We start from the raw sequence: 19820 nt of genomic DNA, 5'->3' as shown, positions 1-19820 counted from the left end.
GTAGAGCAGAACAGAGCAGAGTAGAGCAGAATAGAGTAAAGCAGAGTAGAGTAGAGAAGAGTAGAGTATAGAGTAAAGCAGAGTAGAGTAGACCAGGGTAGAGTAGAGCAGAGTAGAGCAGAGCAGAGAAGAGCAAGACTTTGGACCACAAAATTATAGGGTTTAACTACTGACCATTCCATTTTGTCACTACCGAAATGATCATGTCACTACCGAAACTTTACCATAGGTTTCGGTAGTGACTGTTTCGGTAGTGACAATCCTAGCTATTTTTCAGAATAACTAAAGAATGCTAGCAGTCACATGGCTAACAAGCACATGTTTGAAGAGTTGTTCACACAGAAAAACATAATATTTTGCATAAGACCCCCAAATTTTTAGAAAATTGAAGAGAACATGTGTTCGGTAGTGACAGTTTTAAAAGTTACACACTGATTTTCAGACTTTGGAAGACATTTATTTAAAAAATGAAGGGAGTCAGCGACTTACCATGCAGCCATGTGGGACAGGCGTGCAGCACTACCCCCCTTCTCAGAAATTCAGGGGTGTGGCTAAAATCCAGACTCAACCAGTGCATTAAAACTCTTGTGTTTCGGTAGTGACATGAAAACAAGGGACACTATTTTTTTAGCATAGTTTCTTAATTTAAAAATTAATCCCATCATACATCTAAATCTTTCAACTTCTGTTTAAACTTGATCACAAAGATGTTTTGAATTACACTTTTGGAAAAAATATGAAAAATGTTTTAAGTGTTATTTACATGAATTGAATTTCAGAGGTCAGGGTTGGGGACAACTACTTCCCAATAGAAAGTACCCTATAAATAGTGATTTTGTATATATTTAGCTTTTCACTTTTTCGTTTAATGTCCTGGGTTTAAATAGGTCATAACATAATCTTTGTAAATATCTATGTGTGAATACTCAATTTTATTATTTTTGTTGTTTTTTTGTTAAGGGACAGCGCTTTGCACAAAATCGGTAGAATGCCCCATATATTCGTTTACTAACACTGCTTTAGATGTTTGAGACCTGATATTTAACAGTCCGCATTTAATTCTCCTGTTTTCTCTTTCTGTCACGGAAGAGGTTTTAATTTTTATGAGGTTGTTATGCACAACTCCTCTTTGTTTAATTTTAGATTTAGATAATTTAGGTGGTCGGAGGACAGACACCGTTTGTATAACACTATGGGTGGGTAACTGCACTAGAAGCTCAGAGAAGCATGTAGGACTGCGACTCTGAGTCCTTGTCTCAACTCTGGGTTGTCAGGGTTTTGAATTAGTAATAAACTTGGCCAGGTTCCTAGATATGAGAGCAACTCCATCCAAAGTGGGATGAATGCCGTCTCTCCTAATAAGACCAGGCTTTCCCCAGAAAGAAACGAAACCCACATTGTTTGCTGGACACCACGAGGACAGCCAGCGATTAAATGATGACATGTGGCTAAACATGTCATCAGTGGTCAGATTTGGGAGGGGTCCAGAGAAAACTACGGAGTCCGACATAGTTTTTGCATATTCACACACCGAGGCAACATTAATTTTAGTGACCTCCGATTAACGTAACCGGGTGTCATTGCCGCCGATGTGAATAATGATCTTATTAAATCTAAGTATACTTTTAGCCAGCAGTTTAAAATTTTATTCAGTGTCGCCCGCTCTGGCCCCAGGGATACATTTGACTATGGCCGCTGGTGTTGAAACTTCACGTTTCTCAGAATAGAGCTGCCAATGATCAGAGTTTTCTCCTCAGCGGGTGTGTCGCTGAGTGGGGAAAAGCGGTTAGAAACATGAACAGGCTGGTGGTGAACCGTGGGCTTCAGCTTGGAACTACGCTTCTCCGGGACAGTTACCCAGCCTTCCGGCTGCACGGGGGTTACCAGGGGACCGCTAGCAGAGGCTATGCTATGTGGCTCCGCACCAGCTACAGGGGGCTGGCTAACTACCACAGCTACCGAGTGATTTTCCATGGTGCGGAGCCGTGCTTCTAATTCACTGAGCCTTGCCTCCAACGCAAATAAACTACACTTGTTACAATTACCACTGTTGCTAAAGGAGGTAGAGGCATAACTAAACATCTGGCACACCGAGCAAGAAAGAGCAGAGGGAGAAGCCATCGCTAACTGTTAAGCTAATGTAGCTAACAAGGCTAATAACATGCAAACAACAGCTTTTTTCTCCCCCGATAAAGGTTTTTTGGGGGGGAGTTTTTCCTTATCCGCTGCGAGGGTCCTAAGGACAGAGGGGTGTCGTATGCTGTAAATCCTTGTGAGGCAAATTGTGATTTGTGATATTGGGCTTTATAAATAAAATTGATTGATTGATTGATTGATTGATTGATTGATTGACTGATTGATTTGTAGTGTAATGTACTGATTTACTGTAGTGTTTATACTGTACCTTTAAGTTGACCTTTAAAGATACGTGTTGAAGCAATGTACTCTGTGCACTGACAAGTCACACACCGGTTTATTATTTCATGTATTCCTATGACACACATACACTCATTGAGCACTTAAGTATTGTGGTGGAGAAGTACCTAGGATTCACTGTGCATCATTTTTTAAAAATAGCATGAGGATGGGCTCAGAAACATTGGTAGAAAGTTAGGGGAATTCCAGCTTGTCCTGATATGACTCTAGAGGAGGCGGTCCTAGACTGCCCAGGAAAGCATTACGAGTGTAAGTAGATAGGCTGGCTTCAGGGGAAGAACGGAGAAATGTGACACCGTTATGGTGGGTAGGATGAAAGAAAAAAGTGGAGACTCAGCAGAAATGTGATACTGTTATGGTCAGCCCCAAGTGGGTAGGGTTAAAGAAAAAGACGACTCAGCGGAAATCTTCACAATAAAAGCGAGTGCACAGACAAAGAAATTCCAGTCTTGCTCCGGAGCATGACTCATTGAGTTGATGTGCTGATGCCTGCGTGAACATTAAACTCTGTTGTACCTGATTCTACGTGTCTCCAGTGATTTTTTGACTTCTGAGTATTTGATATCTAATAGAAAAGAAAGAAAGTTTGTTCGAGAGGTAGGGAACGAGGTTGTGAGCTTTCTGGCCCAGCTCCAGACCTTAAATTTATGTTTCTACAGATTGATTGATTGATTGATAAGAGATTAGCAAGAAAGTCCCACTAGTGTGGGTTAAGACTTGAATTAGATGTTAAGCAGCTGAAGTGAGGAAAGCAGAAGGCAGGCTAGTAGAGTTCGCTAGAGCAGCACAGAGACGTTCTCACAGAAACACCGGAAATGACACAACATGCTTACCGCAATACGTCAGCACGTCAGCCTGTTAAAAGAGCAGAGGGCTTACATTTATGGATTACCTTTGGAAAATAAAATGTACAGCTTAAACTGTGTTTAATATACTGCCAGTGTGCTCGTCAAGGCAGCCCAAAGGATGGAACAGCCAACATGCTGTCTGCCCCTCCCACCCCTAAACTAGAACATTCTACTGCACTGAGACACACTAGGAGGCAGCTACCCGGCAACCCGGCCACCCTCCACTCCACCAGGGGAGAGCGGACCCCAAGCCAGCGCCACAGACATGGCTGCCCCTCTGGTTATACCTCCAACCGTGGCAGCTGTCACACAAACCGCTGCTGAAAATTATACATTTTGATAAAGGTAGGCTATATACAAATTGCAAAATTCTGTAAAAGTACACCAAAGCATATTTTCGTTTCCATATATTTATTTGAAAACGAAACCATTCATACGGTCAATAAAAAACATTTTGTTAGTAATAAAAAACAAATGTAATCTCAATGTGACCGCGCCAGCCGACGGGACTGTGGCTGAACCATGTCCAATGTTCATTCATTCATTCATTCATTCATTCAATCGCGTGTTCAATGTGTGTGAGTATCAATAAAAGAAAAGTTTCCAGTAATTATTTCGGTGTTTGCCTGTGGATATTCTCATTCATCCAGGTCATAGTTATCTCAAGGCAATTGAATCGAACGCAACTGGACTTGGTTNCATTCACAAATGGCCTCATGTGACTCTAACGACTCCAGTGACAACCGTTGCAGCGGGAGTTTCAACGACTGTCGTTGACACACTATTGGAGCACTAACGAACCAGTGACATCATTGGCCTTGTGAAGACCTCCCCAGAGGTTAAATACCTGGGTGCTTCCACACCAGTTTGTCAGACTAGTTTCAGCCTAGTCAGACAAGCATGAACTGATGAAGCCTCTTGGATAAGAGGTGAAACGTCTTCTAAGACAAAACCAAGTCCAGTTGCATTCGATTCAATTGCGTTGAGATATTTCGGTGTTTATTTCTTTTATTCTTCTGGGTTTTTTTTATTAAAATGCGTAATATAGCCAACAATATTATAGACCAAATGTTAATCTAATTATTATTGTAGAAAGTATTTAGCAAATCACCACTCTCAACTGGAGAAAGCAGCAAAAAAAAGAAAAAAAAAAAAAAGGCATTATAAAAAGCCAACAAATAGTGTTAATTAATTGACATGAGACATTGGAGAGGTTGTCTCCTATTCTATAGTCTGTAATATTTTTTTTTTTATTTTATCATAACTTTTTGGAAATTACTCAAAAGTAGAACAAGTAAATACAGTAATAGGCTAAATAGTATCTGAGCAATAATAAAGTGTCTAAACAATAATAAATATTATCTAAGTTATCTATTAGGCTGCCATTCCACTCTGTAAATAGATTTTAAAATTTCAATATAATTTTATTATTATTTTTTGCTTATTTCATTATTGTTATTACTGGTTTTACTTTTTAGTAGTATTGTATTATCTGAGGATGACTCATTTTAGTAACTATCTACACCAAAAAAGATTAAAAAAACAAAAAAAAAAACAAGCAAAGAAACAAACAAAACTCATTTTATACACTGGGCCTTCACAGTGCTCTCTGAAACTACACTTGGCATGGCTTGTGTCCAAAAAATGAAAAAATCAAAACTTTGTCGTAGAGCTAAACTAAATACATCATTGGAAAGGTCTCAGCCTGGAGAGTAACATATGTCAGTATGATGATTCTACATGGCTCCTGCTTTCAGCCATTCACCTTTGAACCTTGACCTTAGTGCATGTTTGAGGGCTTATAACTCTGCAACTAAAGGGGGTACAGACATGGGACCAACTGTTATAGAGAGCTCTTGCCCTTAACTATCATGTGAGTGTAGTCAAAAACTGGGGGTGCTGTCAGATATGGGTAAAATATGGATAAAATTAATTTCCACCCATTTAGAAATTAGATATTTAAAATCTGATTACACAACTGTGTTTACCATCCCCTTAAAGTCCACAGTGTACTCTCAATTCAGTGTTTACAACTTCCAAATCTAGGAAAAACACTTAGATTTTTTAAAAACTACAATTCCATGGGACCGCACCATGCAGCTTGATACATATCAGCAACATAGTTGTAGTTCTTCTGATTTGCAAAGTAGGGCTCTAAATAGGGTTGTAAAAAGATATATCTACTGAATATATCTAATATCTAGTAAAGCCGAACTAGTTATTACACTGCATCTAGATGAACTATGTTAAGAAAAAAAGCAAGGATGTTGGCTAATCGTAGTTATTTTAGATAGTACTCTAAAAATGGCGTTTTTGGGACAGTAGGTTTTTTGCGGCTTGTTGTAAAATAGAGTCGTAAAAAGATACATCTAATTAATATATCAAATATCTAGTAAAGCTGAACTAGTAATGACACTGCACCTAGATGAAATATGTTAAGAAAAAGTAGGCATGATGGTTAATTTCAGATATTTTAGCAAGTTCTCTGGAAACAGCGTTTTTGGGACTGAATATTTGAATAGGCTATAACAAATATCTAGTACAGTCGAACTATCACGTTATTATCATTATTATTATTATTGGTGGGAAATTATAACAGAGGAATATACAGTATTTGCCGTTTTAATATCAAGAACACTTCTGTTGACGTGACGTAATTGAATCAGGGAATCCGTGTGTCCACCACGGGAGAGGATCCTAATTGACTTTACATTGGCATTGTTTTCGTGGTGGCAGCACGTAATTTCAACCCAATACGTGCTGCCACCACGGAATGCGGTGTTAAGAGGTCGTGGTCATTTCATGTATTTCTGTGAGATCAGGTTGAACCAGTAGTGTAGTGGTAGTTGATGAGGTGGGTGTACTACTAGGTAGATAGGTAGGTTACCGATGAGGAAGTGGGCATACTGTCCTATATATTACAATGGCTGTTTAGCTGATAGGTGGGTATACTGTCACTGTATAGAAAAAGAAGTGGGTATACCCCGTACACCTGACTATACCCTCCACTACACCACTGGGTCCAACAAACAGTGACTTTCACCTTGGAGGACAGTGTTTGCTTTCTGTGTGATTGTAAAGCCAAATACCGTTTTTTTCTCCTAAACCCAGCCATGTGCGTGTGTTGTTGAAGGAACAAAAACATTAATTTGCGGTGTTGTACTGTCGCAGTGCATTTATCTTTAAAGAGACTGTATGCAAACTGTACATTTTCTGTGAAAATGGACATGTATTTTGAAATCAGACAATTAACAGGCTGCGTAACAGGCTGAAGTTGACATAACATCCCAGAATGTCAACAACTAGCTCACCCAGGGTACCTGGCATGTCATATTTCGACGTGGAAAGTCCACGATCAAACGTCGATATGGGACGAGGTCGGACTGAGTGTGTTGTCTAATGTCATATTTTTGAGAGAGGTTAGCTTGAAACAAGTTCTTCCATTCATATTTTAGGGCTGCACCAAATAGTTCACAGCTTATATATAACGTTTATATTAAAATTCTAAGTTAACATGAGGTGCACATTTTGTTTTGCATGTCTGTTTATTCTGTTTAAACCTAGTATTCCAGCACAGCTGCAGATAAAGATAAGGCTACCTTAATATTATTAGTATTATACTGTTTTTAGAATTGGATTCCAGTGGCGGCTGCGTAGAATTGTTTCTGGCTTGTGTGAAAGTCAAACACTTCCAGTAACTCCATTTGTTGTTAAGTCCAAAAGTTAAAGAGACTGTATGCAAACTGTATATTTTCTATGAAAATGCAAATGTATTTTGAAATCAGACAATTTATGTAACAGGCTGAAGTTGACACGGCATCCCAGAATGTCAACAACCAACTCACCCAGGGTACCTGGCATGTCATATTTCGACGCGGGAAGTCCATGACCAAATGTCGATATGTGACAAGGTCAGAGTGAGAATGTGTTGTCTGTGTAAATAAACTGTGGTAAACTTACATCCACCTTACCACAGCCCAGATCTCATTGACGTTGGCTCCAGGACTGTTGCGCAAACTATAGATTGTACTTCCACATTTTGGTATCGCCACCTCCACAGACACAAAGAGTATAGAGGCAGTTCAAGAGAAAGACCAATTTCTCAGACCTGCGTGTTTGTCACCTCAAATATTTTCAGAAATTATTTTAGTTTACTGTAACTGTAATATGAGATTGTTTGTCACCAGCTGGCTGCCATACTCTTTTCAGACTCAGATTACATGAGCTTGGTACGGTCCAGTGCATTCTGGTAGTTGTGAGTGTTCTACGTACGAGGGGCGGCTGTGGCTCAGAGGTAGAGCGGGTCGTCCAACAATCGAAAGATGAGCAGTTCGATCATCCAGCCTGCATGACGAAGTATCCTTGAGCAAGATACTGAACCCCAAATTGCTCCAGATGGCTGTCCATCGGTGTGTGAGTTTGTTAAAACTGAGTAGCAGGTTGCACCTTGTATGGTTGCCTCGGCCACCAGTGTATGAATGTGTGTGTGACTCGTAGTGTAAAAAGTGCTTTGAGTGGTCGGATGACTAGAAATATAAATGCAGGTTCATTTACCATTTACCTTTTTTTTTTTCTAACAATATTTGCATTGATTTTTAGTATTATAAAAACAATATATTTAATTACAATAAACTTATAAATAACAAACATAAACATGGCAGTTAAGGGTCATATCCATTAAGATCATTAGTCCATGTGAGTCCATTCAGAATTTAAAAAGTCCGTGATTGTGAAGAGGGACTTATTTATGCAGAGGGTTGAAACATTATTCCGCTTCAGGTTCGTCCATTAAATGTGACAGATCATTGTTCTCAATATAGTGTATAAATCGTCCCCATACTTTCTGAAACACATATTGTTTGTCCTTGAGGGTATATGTAATCCTTTCCAGAGAGAGACATAAAGTTAATTCTTTAAACAATTGAGCAATACTTGGTTTACCCATGCTTTTCCATGTTAAAGCAATCATTCTCTTTGCTTGCAGTAAATGTGACCCTTGTGAGATGTCTTCTGTCTAAAATGACTCTTCGGGAGCTGGTCAGGCGTGTGGTAACAGCAGGTTTGTTCCACATCTGCATTCATAACAAAGGACAATGAAGTAGAGTAGAATCGTCATCTTGTGGGCAACCAGCGCATGCTCTGTCTCATCGTAAATCCTCCGTTGCTTGAGGATTACCCATCCATACATCTTATACACTCAGTACAATATAATATTGTGATCGTATAGTGGATTTATAAAATAAATCTAAGAAAACAAACTGTCCCCCTCTTAATTTATGTGAGGATAAGATACAAGAAAATATTACAATATTACAATAATGCAAATTTATAACACTGGACTGTTACACCACTGGACTCATTTAAAGAAAGCCTGAAAACCTTTTTATTCAAAAAGGCCTTGACTGTTAATTTAAGCTAATTATAGTGGGGGGGTTTTCATATGTTTTTATATTTTTAACCTGTAGCACTTTGAGATCCAAGGATGAGAAGTGCATTACAAATAAAATCTATTATTATTATTATTACCCCTTTTTCAGTATTTCACATCTTCAGAAATAACAAATACAGTACAAAACACAGTTAGCAAACAACCCGCAAACCGTAACCCATTTGCATATTTCAAATATAACATTATAGAGCGACATACTGTAACATACCTGCATTCATAACAAAGGACAATGAAGTAGTAGAGTAGAATCGTCATCTCGTGGGCAACCAGCGCATGTTCTGTCTGGAAAGACGGCATCGTGTTAACGATTACTAGCTACACAGTGGAGCTTTTTAGTAACGATAAAACACATAAAAAACGTATAGTCAACTTAAGAAAAACATGGCGAAAATATTCTAGCACACGCAATATCTAACCAAGTGAAGCCAGCTGAACTTTTACATAGTTTTCAAGTTAGTTAACATTGTTTTGCCCACGGACATTCACAGACACGTTACCTCATGTTGCTTTGAGGATTACCCATAATCCTTTGCTATTAGTACTCATGCAGGTAAAACTTTGTGACAGCAAGTGGCGTAGTTGTCCTATTTAGCTGGATTTAACCTGAACTTTTTTAACTATGATACATAAACACATGTTGAGAAAGAGTTGTTCATGTTGTTTTATGTTGTGCCTCTCTGGGTAAAGGCATAATTAGAAAAGTTTAGGTTCCCGATCTAATTTTATTGAAAGAATCTCCTGGATAGTTAAATCAACTTCTTTCCAAAACTCCCTGATTCTTGGGCACGACCATAAACAGTGGAAAAGCGTACCTTTATCTTCACCACATCTGGTGCATAAGTCAGAAATGTTACTGTTAAATTTGTTTAATTTTTCTGGTGTTATATACACTCGCACTAACCAGTTGAATTGTAGAAGTTTTAGGCATGTATTACCTGTCTGAGTATGAGCTGCCTTACATATCCTACGCCACTGTTCCACTGTTCCACTGTTAGGTCCTCCTGCAGGTCTGACTTCCATGCTTTAAGTTTAGAATCTGAGGAATCCCGGGAATGTTCTGTTAACACATTGTAAAACTGAAATTATACCCCTTCCAAAAGCATTAAGAACTTTTTCTAAGGGGACAATTCAAGGATTGGTTCATGTTACCCTTAACATAAATCCTTAATTGAAGATATTTAAAAAAATGTTTATGGGGGACACCGAATTTACCAACCAGCTCCTCAGGCTACCGTTGTCCCCAGGGATAACAGTAGCCTGGAAATCCAGACCCAAATCTAGAAAGATTTGGGGTCTGGCCATGAGTAATGAAAATGGCCCAACTCGAGGGGCGGCACCAAGCATGCATTTGTAAATATCACTGCACGCAATTGGATAACACTATGACCAATCAGAACAATACACGGGATGACGTATACGCTTAGCTGACAGAGTAAGAAGAAAGTTTCTGAAAGTTTCTGAAAAAGCTGGTGTCATCATTGTTAGGTGCGTAAATGTTGACCAAATTTAAATGTTCTGTGTATAGATTGCCCTGAATTATCAGGTATCTGCCCCTTTTATCTGCTATTACGTTGGTAACTTTCAGTGGGATGGACTTATGTACAAGTGACATAACCCCCCTAGATTGTGTTGTAAACGGTGCAGAAAATATTTCCCCTTGCCACCTCTGCCTAACTCTAGTGTTTTCATTCATTGCTAAATGCGTCTCGTGTAGAAAATTTATTTTAGACTGTTTATCTTTTAATCTTCCTATTACTTGTTTTACTTTAAGTTTTCGCAATCCTCTGCAGTTCCAAGATGTAAATTGGACTTCTAAACCACTAGCCATAGCTTCTACTTTTGAAAGGAGTACTCATCATGGGATGTAAAGATGTACCTTTAACCTGCCTGAACAACAAGTCACTTAAACATAACACATACAGAACAAAAACTCCAAAACCAAGGAGTCTCTAATCAAAATAAAATCAATAGATGTAACCCCATATTATCTGTTGTTGCTCACATTTGAAACCAAAATCTCTCAACGAGTCTTTGTCTACTGTTTGTGGATGAAAACCCAGATATGTTGAATGAGTGCTGTATAGTGACAGCTAATCAAATAGAACAATAGAAGATACTTCAGTCAGTATATTAGCTGGAGCCCCGCATGCTAGTGGCATCTTAGCTGCTACATTAGCCCGATTTACCATTTATCATTTAATATCAGCTATGTCATCAGTATCAGCTGATATTGGCTTTAAAATTAATTATCTGGACCATCCAATATGCTGAGAATATCGGCATGTCAGTGGTATCCGCCGATATCAGCTTTTAAATGAACTGTAAATGCATCACAATGCACAATATATATATTTTTTTATTTCGAACATGTAAACATGTTACATACAGCACTGAAATCAGACAAAAAGGTAAGTGAACAAGAAAATAATACTATTAATAATAGAAAATAATAATAAAAAGAACAAAACAAACGACAAACAATTAAAAAGAAAAGTTACATCCAACATAAGTCAACATGCTCGAAAAGGAGTAGAATGAAGTAAAAACTTTTATAATTCTACCCCCTAATCTGTATTCTTAAATAATGCAATCATATTTTTAATACACAAATAAAATATTATATTATATAATATTTTCTCACTTTTCTTTCTTATTATATTTATACGTAATTGTATTAAATCTTCTAATTTATAACACAATTATATTATATATATAGTATTACTATACTATTATTTGAATATATACCATTATATATATATATATATATATATATATATATAAAAGTGAGAAAATATTATATAATATAATATTTACAATATTATATATGTATATATATATATATATATATATATTATATAATACATAATAAATATTATAACATATATTATACAATTATGTAATATACGGATAACTTATCTATGAATAGAATAAAATGAATATTACATTCACCGAAAAGCATTGTATTTCATGTCTCAATCTGCTGGCGGGCCATCACAATAAGAGCATGCATGCCTAATATGATGTTAATTGGGGGAAAAAAAGTGGATATTTCAATATCGATATTACCTATCAGCCAAATGAGTTATTATGTCTTGGCATATCGGATATCAGCAAAAAATTCAATATCATGCATCCCTAGCTAATAGTACTCTACATATTTATCAGACTAGATTATATCTACTCTTTTATTTAGCCTAGATGAAAACTAATAAAAAATAATGGCATACAAATGTAATTACATTGTCATAAAATCATAATATACCTCACATATTATATTCATAGGGATACAGTTGATTCTGTCATATCTGGTGAGTGTGTTGTTGGACTGCCTTGTCTGCTTGTTATAGATACAGGAAACAAAGTTTTATCTTGTTGTTGAAACTGGATGGCAGATCTTTTAGTCTCTCATTGCAGGACACTGCAGTGGTTTTATGGCACGGGTCACATCTGCCATGGGATAATGACAGGGGTAAGCCAAATGGAACATGAATTATGTGTGTGTGTGTGTGTGTGTGTGTGTGTGTGTGTGTGTGTGTGTGTGTGTGTGAATGAATGTGTTTGTGTGTGTCTGTGTGTGTGTGTGTGCAAGTACGTGCATGTGCATGTGCATGTGCATGTGTGGTTGGAAGGGGGAACTAATGAGTCTCCTATGAGCTATTATCCATACCTTAGCTTCGCACTCTGCAATAATAATAGCCAACATTGTAGAGCTCCCTAACAGGAGACTGCAACACACAACACACACCTCTGCTAATGCATCCACTAATGAAGTCAAACCTTTTCTTGGATTAAAAACAGTAAATCAGCAGATTGTTTTTTTTTCCAGAACGTGTCAGTTGTTTAAAAATTCTATAATTATAACGTTGTTTTTGTTGAAGTGGGTGAAAATGTGATAGGGACTCAAGTGGAATTACTGCAAGTCACATTGTTAATTTGATTCTAAGATCGTAAGACACTTCCACATGATGTGGGTCTTGCCCTTTGAGGTCGGGATCAGCTGACTACTGGCAGCTGCACCATACAGTAATGCCGTCTGACCACTAAGCCAATTATGTGATTGGTCTTAGAGCGCAGAGTGTCAGCTGAGTGTGTGATAAACCCAGTTTCAAATGGCACCAGTGAACCCTGTTTACCTGCTCATAGATCCATTTCTGGATCCACTGATCAGAGAATTTCTAAAAGTGTCTGTAAGACACAAGAGATAATGGCACATAGCTGCAGAGCATACATCATAATATGTGACAGAATCGAGATCAGTCACTCTAGATGAGAGTGATAATGGCACATATGAGTGTATAGGACACCACCGTCTACCCACTGGATCTGTCTCATCCCCCAATAAATAGTACTGGAATTATACACACCACAGGCCATCCAAGTTATCTAGAGAGAAAGACAGAGAGAGAGAGTGTGTGAGGGAGAAACAGAGAGAGAGAGAGAGAGAGAGACAGAGAGACAGAGACAGAGAGATCCCTGGCTGGATGGAACCCCTGTGGGATGAGCCGTGGTAGAGAGAGCAGCAGAGTAATCCCGTGGAGTGGAAAGAGAGAACGATAGCGGCAGTAGTCCGGCTCAGACATTAGAGCTTAATTAAGTGGGCTCACACACGGTATGTCACGCAAAAACTAGTTCTCATTTACTAAGGCTAACATGATGGGGGGGGTGGTGTTCGGTGCGCTCCGGACGCGCAACATGAAGGAGGAGGGAGGCAGCGGAGCGCACTGAGAGACTCTCCAAGAGTAAGCGCTGTGTTGACGGCGTTAGAGTATGAAGGGATGTGAGCTGCACTTGGGGTAGAATGGCACCCTATCTCACATGGATCTCTGAGGGATGGCAGCTTTTCACCACCACCATCATCACCACCATCCGAGCGTGGACCTGCGGCGGCTCTTTCATCGGTTCACCATCGCGTCCTCTCTGAGCATCCTGTGCTTCTCCTTGGTTTATCTCCTCACCGGATGCTGCGAGTCGGAGCTAATAGAAAAGTCGGAAATCAAGCCACCCTCACATGAATTCCTTATGTCAGGGTCAGGATGGCCGTACGAGAGAAACGGATCCAGTGTGGCCAAGGAGTTTACAGTCGCGGTTGGCGAAGGCGCGCTCAGCGGTTATCCCAGGCTGGAGGCGAACAGCTCGGCGAAAGACTGGACAGCCACCCGGAGGTTACCCCAGGCTCTGATCATAGGGGTTAAAAAGGGAGGCACCAGGGCTCTGCTGGAGTTTCTCCGACTCCACCCAGACATCCGTGCCCTGGGCTCAGAGCCGCACTTCTTCGACCGGCATTACGCACGGGGACTGGAGTGGTACAGGTACGCACATATTCCGCTGAGTAGAAAAGTCATTGACAGTATCACCTAGTGTCCTATTTTTATGTTTACTTCTGTAGTTAAGGAAGGATCTGCCTTATTCTGTCTGAAGTGTACTCTCCTAAAAGCAAGAGAGATTTTCTCACTCCATTTTGCTTTTTTTCCACATTCACCAACTGTAACTCAATGCTCAACTAAAGAACTGACTGACTCTCCTTGTTATTTAAATGATGGACTTTTGCTCAAGTCCTGCTTTTTGTGTGTTTGTACTAGAAGGAAGTTATAATATTATTGCAAACTACCCAAGTCACAGAGCCAAATAGGACCCTCCAACTTTAAATGGAAGAAATGAAGGTCTCTGTGTGTTTGCAATCCCAAACATACCAACAGCTATTCTGCCAAGGTTTAGGTGACAGTCAAAGAGACTCTGCCATCTGGCTATGCCAATCTGTGCATGTGTACATGCATGTGCCCACAGTGCTTGTTGTGTGTGTTCGTGCATGTGTGTGTACAATAGGGAGAGAGGCCTTGCAGGATAAGTTCTTACAGATCAGCACAGTAATCATCTCTGGAGCCTGAGCCAGATGTTACTGTTGTCATGTGGCTTTGTTCTCAGCCTGTTCTATGAAAACTTGGAACCCATGCACTCATGAATGAGATTCAGGGGAACCAGATTCAAGTCACTCAAACCCAACTGGTATTGATATTTGGTTGAATTCAGGTTGTGACATTGGGTCGCCAAAATTCAATGTCAGTGCAATGTGCCAATGTCAATACTGATGACAGATGAGATTGATATTTTGTTGGTTTTAAGTTGTGTTGTTAAGTAAGCAAAATCCAACATCTTCCAAACATCACATGCCAACATCATCTTGACATAGAACAACAACATTTAGGCAATATCCAGAATCCCTTAGTACTCACCGTATAGTCCACTATAGAGTGAGTTTGCCATTTTGTAATGCTGTCTAAATGTACTATATGTATGTAATTTATATAACCTTTATAGTCAACTCAAAGTATCACAGAAAGCTTCATGAAAAGTAGTGAAGAACAGGCCCCCAGAACTTGCACCAGGCTTTGAAGCCAATTTTCATAGTGGCCAGACAGTGGTACTGCAATTATTGGGTTCCGTCACAAGATGCCCTGCAGCCAAAAAATACTTTTTTCCCAAAGACTTACATTGTGAAAGAGACGTCAGTAAATTAGTAGATACATTTATTTTAGCGACACAACCTCGGAAATGACACGTTTCACTATCAGGATTCTATCCATTTGGTCTGATAACATCTCAAAAGTCTAGAAGAGCTGCAGAGTTAAATGGTAAATGGACCTGCACTTGTATAATGCCTTTGTAGTCTTCTGACCACTCAAACTCTTTTAACACTGCGCGTCACATTCACCCATCAAGAATACTTTGACACCCGGACTGGAGGAGCTGGGGATTGTGGACAACCCGCTCTACCTTCTGAGCCACAGCTGCCCAAAAATCTTCACACATTCAACTTAGCGAAGCGCTAAACAGGAAGTTAGCCATTCTGCTGTGTTGGGATCTAAGCCTTGTAATAGATCTCCAATTTAAGTATCAAAATGGCTATCGGTAATACTTCATAATTATTAATGATAATTATTAATTATGTCAAAAAATGTGACTTCATTTATATTAAATCACCTCATGGGGCACCATTCCTGAAAAGGGAAAAATGATAGCCGGTCAATGATGTCAGTCTCATAAATTCACTAAACTATCAATTTGGAACTTTGCTTAATAGCTAAATTTATAACTATAACCAAAATCAGGGGAGGTTTTGCCTGACTGTGTGGTCTGTCAGAACAAAGACAAAGGAAAAGAAGCGGGAACTTTGAATTGCCTCTTTGGATGCAGCTATGTTGAAAGCCAACTTGTGAGCAAGTGTATGCGATATGTGTTGCAAAGGTTCTGGGTGAGTACAGAGGATGTTTAGTTGCATGCAAGGCTGTCTGTGAAAAGCATTTGCAAACTAACATCACTTAGCTTTGGTGAAGCCAACTAACCAATAACCTTACTGAAAACAATTGCAACAATAATTTGATATCTGCATTAGATCACAACTGACAAAGTTAAACGGTCTTGCTTAGCCTATACAACTGTAATAATGCTTTGCCCAGTTGTTACATTACCACTTCTTGAATGGATGGAAGAAAGAGTCGGTTTGTCGTGTGCTGCTTTTGTTAGCCGGCAGGGGAAGGCTGGAAAGAGCTGTGGTGCCAGATACAGTCTTTGCTGTGTCCTTGTTCAGAAGATGCAGATCCGAGGAGGCCGGTCGCTCGTGTCTTTGCAGAGTTAGACGTTGGGGTGTTAACTCAACTTGATTCTCCTTGTTGCTGGAAAATTAGTTGCAAACCTTGTGTTTGGCACACTATTTTTCTCTGGTCTCCAGGTTCTGCTCCTGCTGTTGAATGTAGAGAAGAGAATGGGGGAAGGGCGTAGCAGGTCCTCCTGCCTACATCCTAACATGGTCATGGTCAGGAGAAGAACAAGAGTCTTAGGAGCAAGAGCCGGTCAGTGGCTCAGGAGAAAGAGCAACAGTCTAGAAGCAAGTGCCCCCTTCAAAGGTTCAGGGGCAAGAGCAAGAGTCTGATCCAGTCAGTGGCTCAGGAGAGAGCGGACAGAGAGCGTGAAGAGAGCAGAACTTTTTGTAAAGTTTGCTTGGTGACATCACAGAGTCGCATGTCACTGTGAAAGTACTGTCCAATCGAGTTTGCCGACTGGTCTCTTACTTAGGTGTGACACTGAGGCACCCTGTGGAGATGGCTGTCCTTTGCTTGAAAAACAAATAACATGCAGTCTCAATCACTATCTCAGATGGCAAGACGCAGAGGGAAAAGCCTTCACATGTCCAGTTTAGATTTTAACAAAAGACAAATCATCTGTGGTCAAGTGAATCCCAACAGCTGGTGGAAATAGATGCTCAGTTGCACTTAGTCACTCTTGGCCACTGTAAGTCTCTAGGTCCACACAATGTGGAAGTAGTGTTCGGGTAATTTTATACGTGGCAGATGAACCCTTTTGAGTTCATGTGGAATGAATAGGGCCCTGCCACAAATGCTGTATCTAGTTCTGCTAATACATCCATGGTGTACAACCGATGGTAACTAACCAAGCACTATATCCCATCATACATTGCGCTGAAGAAACTGACCAATGTATGGGACGTACACAGGGACAGACAAAAGGAGAGTGAGATTGCAACCTGTTGTACATGTTTACCTTTTGATGACATGTTGAATTTTGTTTTACCTTTTTGTCTTTGGCAAGTTGTCAATTTAATGTGTAGTTGTCGGTCTCCGAAGAGATCAAAATAAATCTGCAAATGATTTTGCAATTGCTGTACAAAAGAAGGTTAAAAATGGTAACTAACATTAGCAAGCTAGCCATGATTTGTGCCAGTGTTGTATCAAAATGTGTTCCCCTGTTAAATAGTGTTTTCCCTCTGTTAATAGATAGTGCTCCCCTCGGTGGATAGCTGTAGGGCTAAGGGTTTGGCTCAGGTTTATGTAAGGGGAAACACATTTTGACCAGGAAACAGTCTTCAACATAACACTGTAATGGTGTAATGCAGGGGCGTCAAACATACAGCCCACGGGCCAGAACCGGCCCAACAAGAGCATCTAATCTGGCCCAGGTGATGACTTTGCACACCTAATTATAATGCATTTGTGAAGTCCCAGGTTTCAGAAGCAAGTTAAGCAGTGAGCATCCTTCTCCATATAAAATGCTGCCTCAAAAGCTTTTCACATTACCAAATTACAGTTGTCAAATTTTAAGACATTGAACATTGTGCAAAATATTGTCAGTGAGCAGCTTCAGCACAAAATAATCTGCTTTAGACCTCCCTCTTAAAATTAAATTGGTGGAACCCTATTGCTTAAGCACTGCCAAACTTAAGATTTGTTAATGGTTTAAAAGGCAGGATATAATTTAACCTGCTTCCTCAGTAGCTTCCTCTTTAGTTTAATGTGGTGATGACAGCATTACTACACAGGAGTGGAAAATGAATACAAATATGCACATGTAATGACAGTGATTAGTAGACTGACTGAATGTGGAAACACTGAAACATATTGCTGAAATAACACTTTCTTAAGACATCTTAGGCTGTTCATCATCTGTTTTGTGAAAGGATTAATTGGTTTCAGAGTATACTTGAACTTCTGTGCACTAAAAGAGGTGTTGTTACTCATATGTTAATCTGCAGTGTTTTAACTGGTCTGGCCCAGGATAGGGTGTATGTGGCTTATGTACTAAAATGAGTTTTACACCCCTGGTGAAATGCATAACTTTACGTATTATATTCATAAGTTATTACATAAGGAACTGGTAAAACAAACTTTAACACATCAATTGTTAAACAGAAAATTACTTACATAAGGAGGACGGGTTGCAATCATGCTGCTCGCTCTCCTCTTGTCTTGTCTGACAGTATAACTTTATATGTTTAATGTGAGCAGATCACAACACAAGACAAATGGCCACAAAGTACTTTGTAATGTTATTTATTCATTTGGGGAAAATACACTTGGTATTAAGGGCATATATATAGACAGTTAGGCAGGGCACTTGCACTGGGGCCCATAGGATGAAGGGGCCCATAGCCAGTGGGCCCTCCAACAATATGTTTGGCAGAAAAACAGGCCCTCTTGAGTAATTCAGATTGCCACCCGAAAAATATGCCTGTCTTCAAAGAAAAAGTCACAATAAATTAAAAGTGGTGCCATTTACCATTTATGCCTTTGAAAAGACAAACACATTTCCATCATGGTTTTCTTTTTCTTTTTTTGTAATATAGTCAGTAGCAATTTCAGTCAATCAATCAATTCTATTTATAAAGCCCAATATTCACAAATCACAATTTGCCTCAGAGGGCTTTACAGCATACGGCATCCCTCTGTCCTTAGGACCCTTACAGCGGATAAGGAAAAACTCCCCCCAAAAACCCCTTTAACGGGGAAAAAAATGGTAGAAACCGCAGGAATTGCAACTGAGGAGGGATCCCTCTTCCAGGATGGACAGATGTGTAATAGATGTTCTACAGAACAGATCAACATGATAAATTAACAGTAATCCGTATGACACAAAAAGACAGAAAGAGAGACAGAGACAGAGAGAGATGCAGCACAGACGGTAATGATAATAGCTTAAAACAACATTAATTAAAGTAATAATATTACAATATGTTTAAAGTATTAATAATAATAATAATTATAATAATATAATATAATATCTGATAGTATACATATGTGACGATAATCATATGTGTATAATAACAGTAGAAGTATGACTAATGATACCAGCAGCAGGAGGCATCAGGCAAGACCACGGCAGCAGCACAACCACACGTCACACTATCCAGGCACCGCTGCGATATAAGTTAACCTGCGAGACAGTGGAGCACAAAGGCTCTGGAGAAGAAGCCGAGTTGGTGACATGCAGTACAACCAAGTTAGTGACATGCAGTAGCAGGACATGAATGTTAGCAAAGGAGAGAGAGAGAGAGAGAGAGAGAGAGAGAGAGAGAAGGAGAGAAGGTGCTCTGTGTATTATAGGAGGTCCCCCAGCAGACTAGGCCTAAGTCAGCCTAACTAGGGGCTGGTACAAGGCAAGCCTGAGCCAGCCCTAACTATAAGCTTTATCAAAAAGGCAAGTCTTAAGTCTAGTCTTAAATGTGGAGACGGTGTCTGCCTCCCGGACCGCAACAGGAAGATGATTCCACAGGAGAGGAGCCTGATAGCTGAAGGCTC

At 39.5% G+C, this 19820-nt stretch overlaps 2 protein-coding genes across 3 annotated transcripts in view; both read left to right on the top strand.

The window, feature by feature from the left end:
* The window catches only part of LOC126399933 (glucagon-like peptide 2 receptor), a 346627-nt gene that overhangs the window by 29297 nt on the left and 297510 nt on the right, over window positions 1-19820 (top strand). The gene's annotated exons all lie outside the window — the stretch shown is intronic.
* Window positions 12663-19820, top strand: part of LOC126399960 (heparan sulfate glucosamine 3-O-sulfotransferase 2-like) — a 15238-nt gene continuing 8080 nt past the window's right edge. Inside the window, exon 1 of the mRNA XM_050060329.1 lies at window positions 12663-14042. Coding sequence (XP_049916286.1) covers window positions 13564-14042 — 479 coding nt within the window. The 5' untranslated portion in view covers window positions 12663-13563. The remainder of the gene's footprint in view (window positions 14043-19820) is intronic.

The sequence above is a fragment of the Epinephelus moara genome, chromosome 13, assembly GCF_006386435.1.
Source record: "Epinephelus moara isolate mb chromosome 13, YSFRI_EMoa_1.0, whole genome shotgun sequence".
Taxonomy (NCBI): domain Eukaryota; kingdom Metazoa; phylum Chordata; class Actinopteri; order Perciformes; family Serranidae; genus Epinephelus; species Epinephelus moara.
The sequence above is the reverse complement of the archived record's forward strand: the minus strand, read 5'-3'. Positions and strand labels throughout refer to the sequence as shown.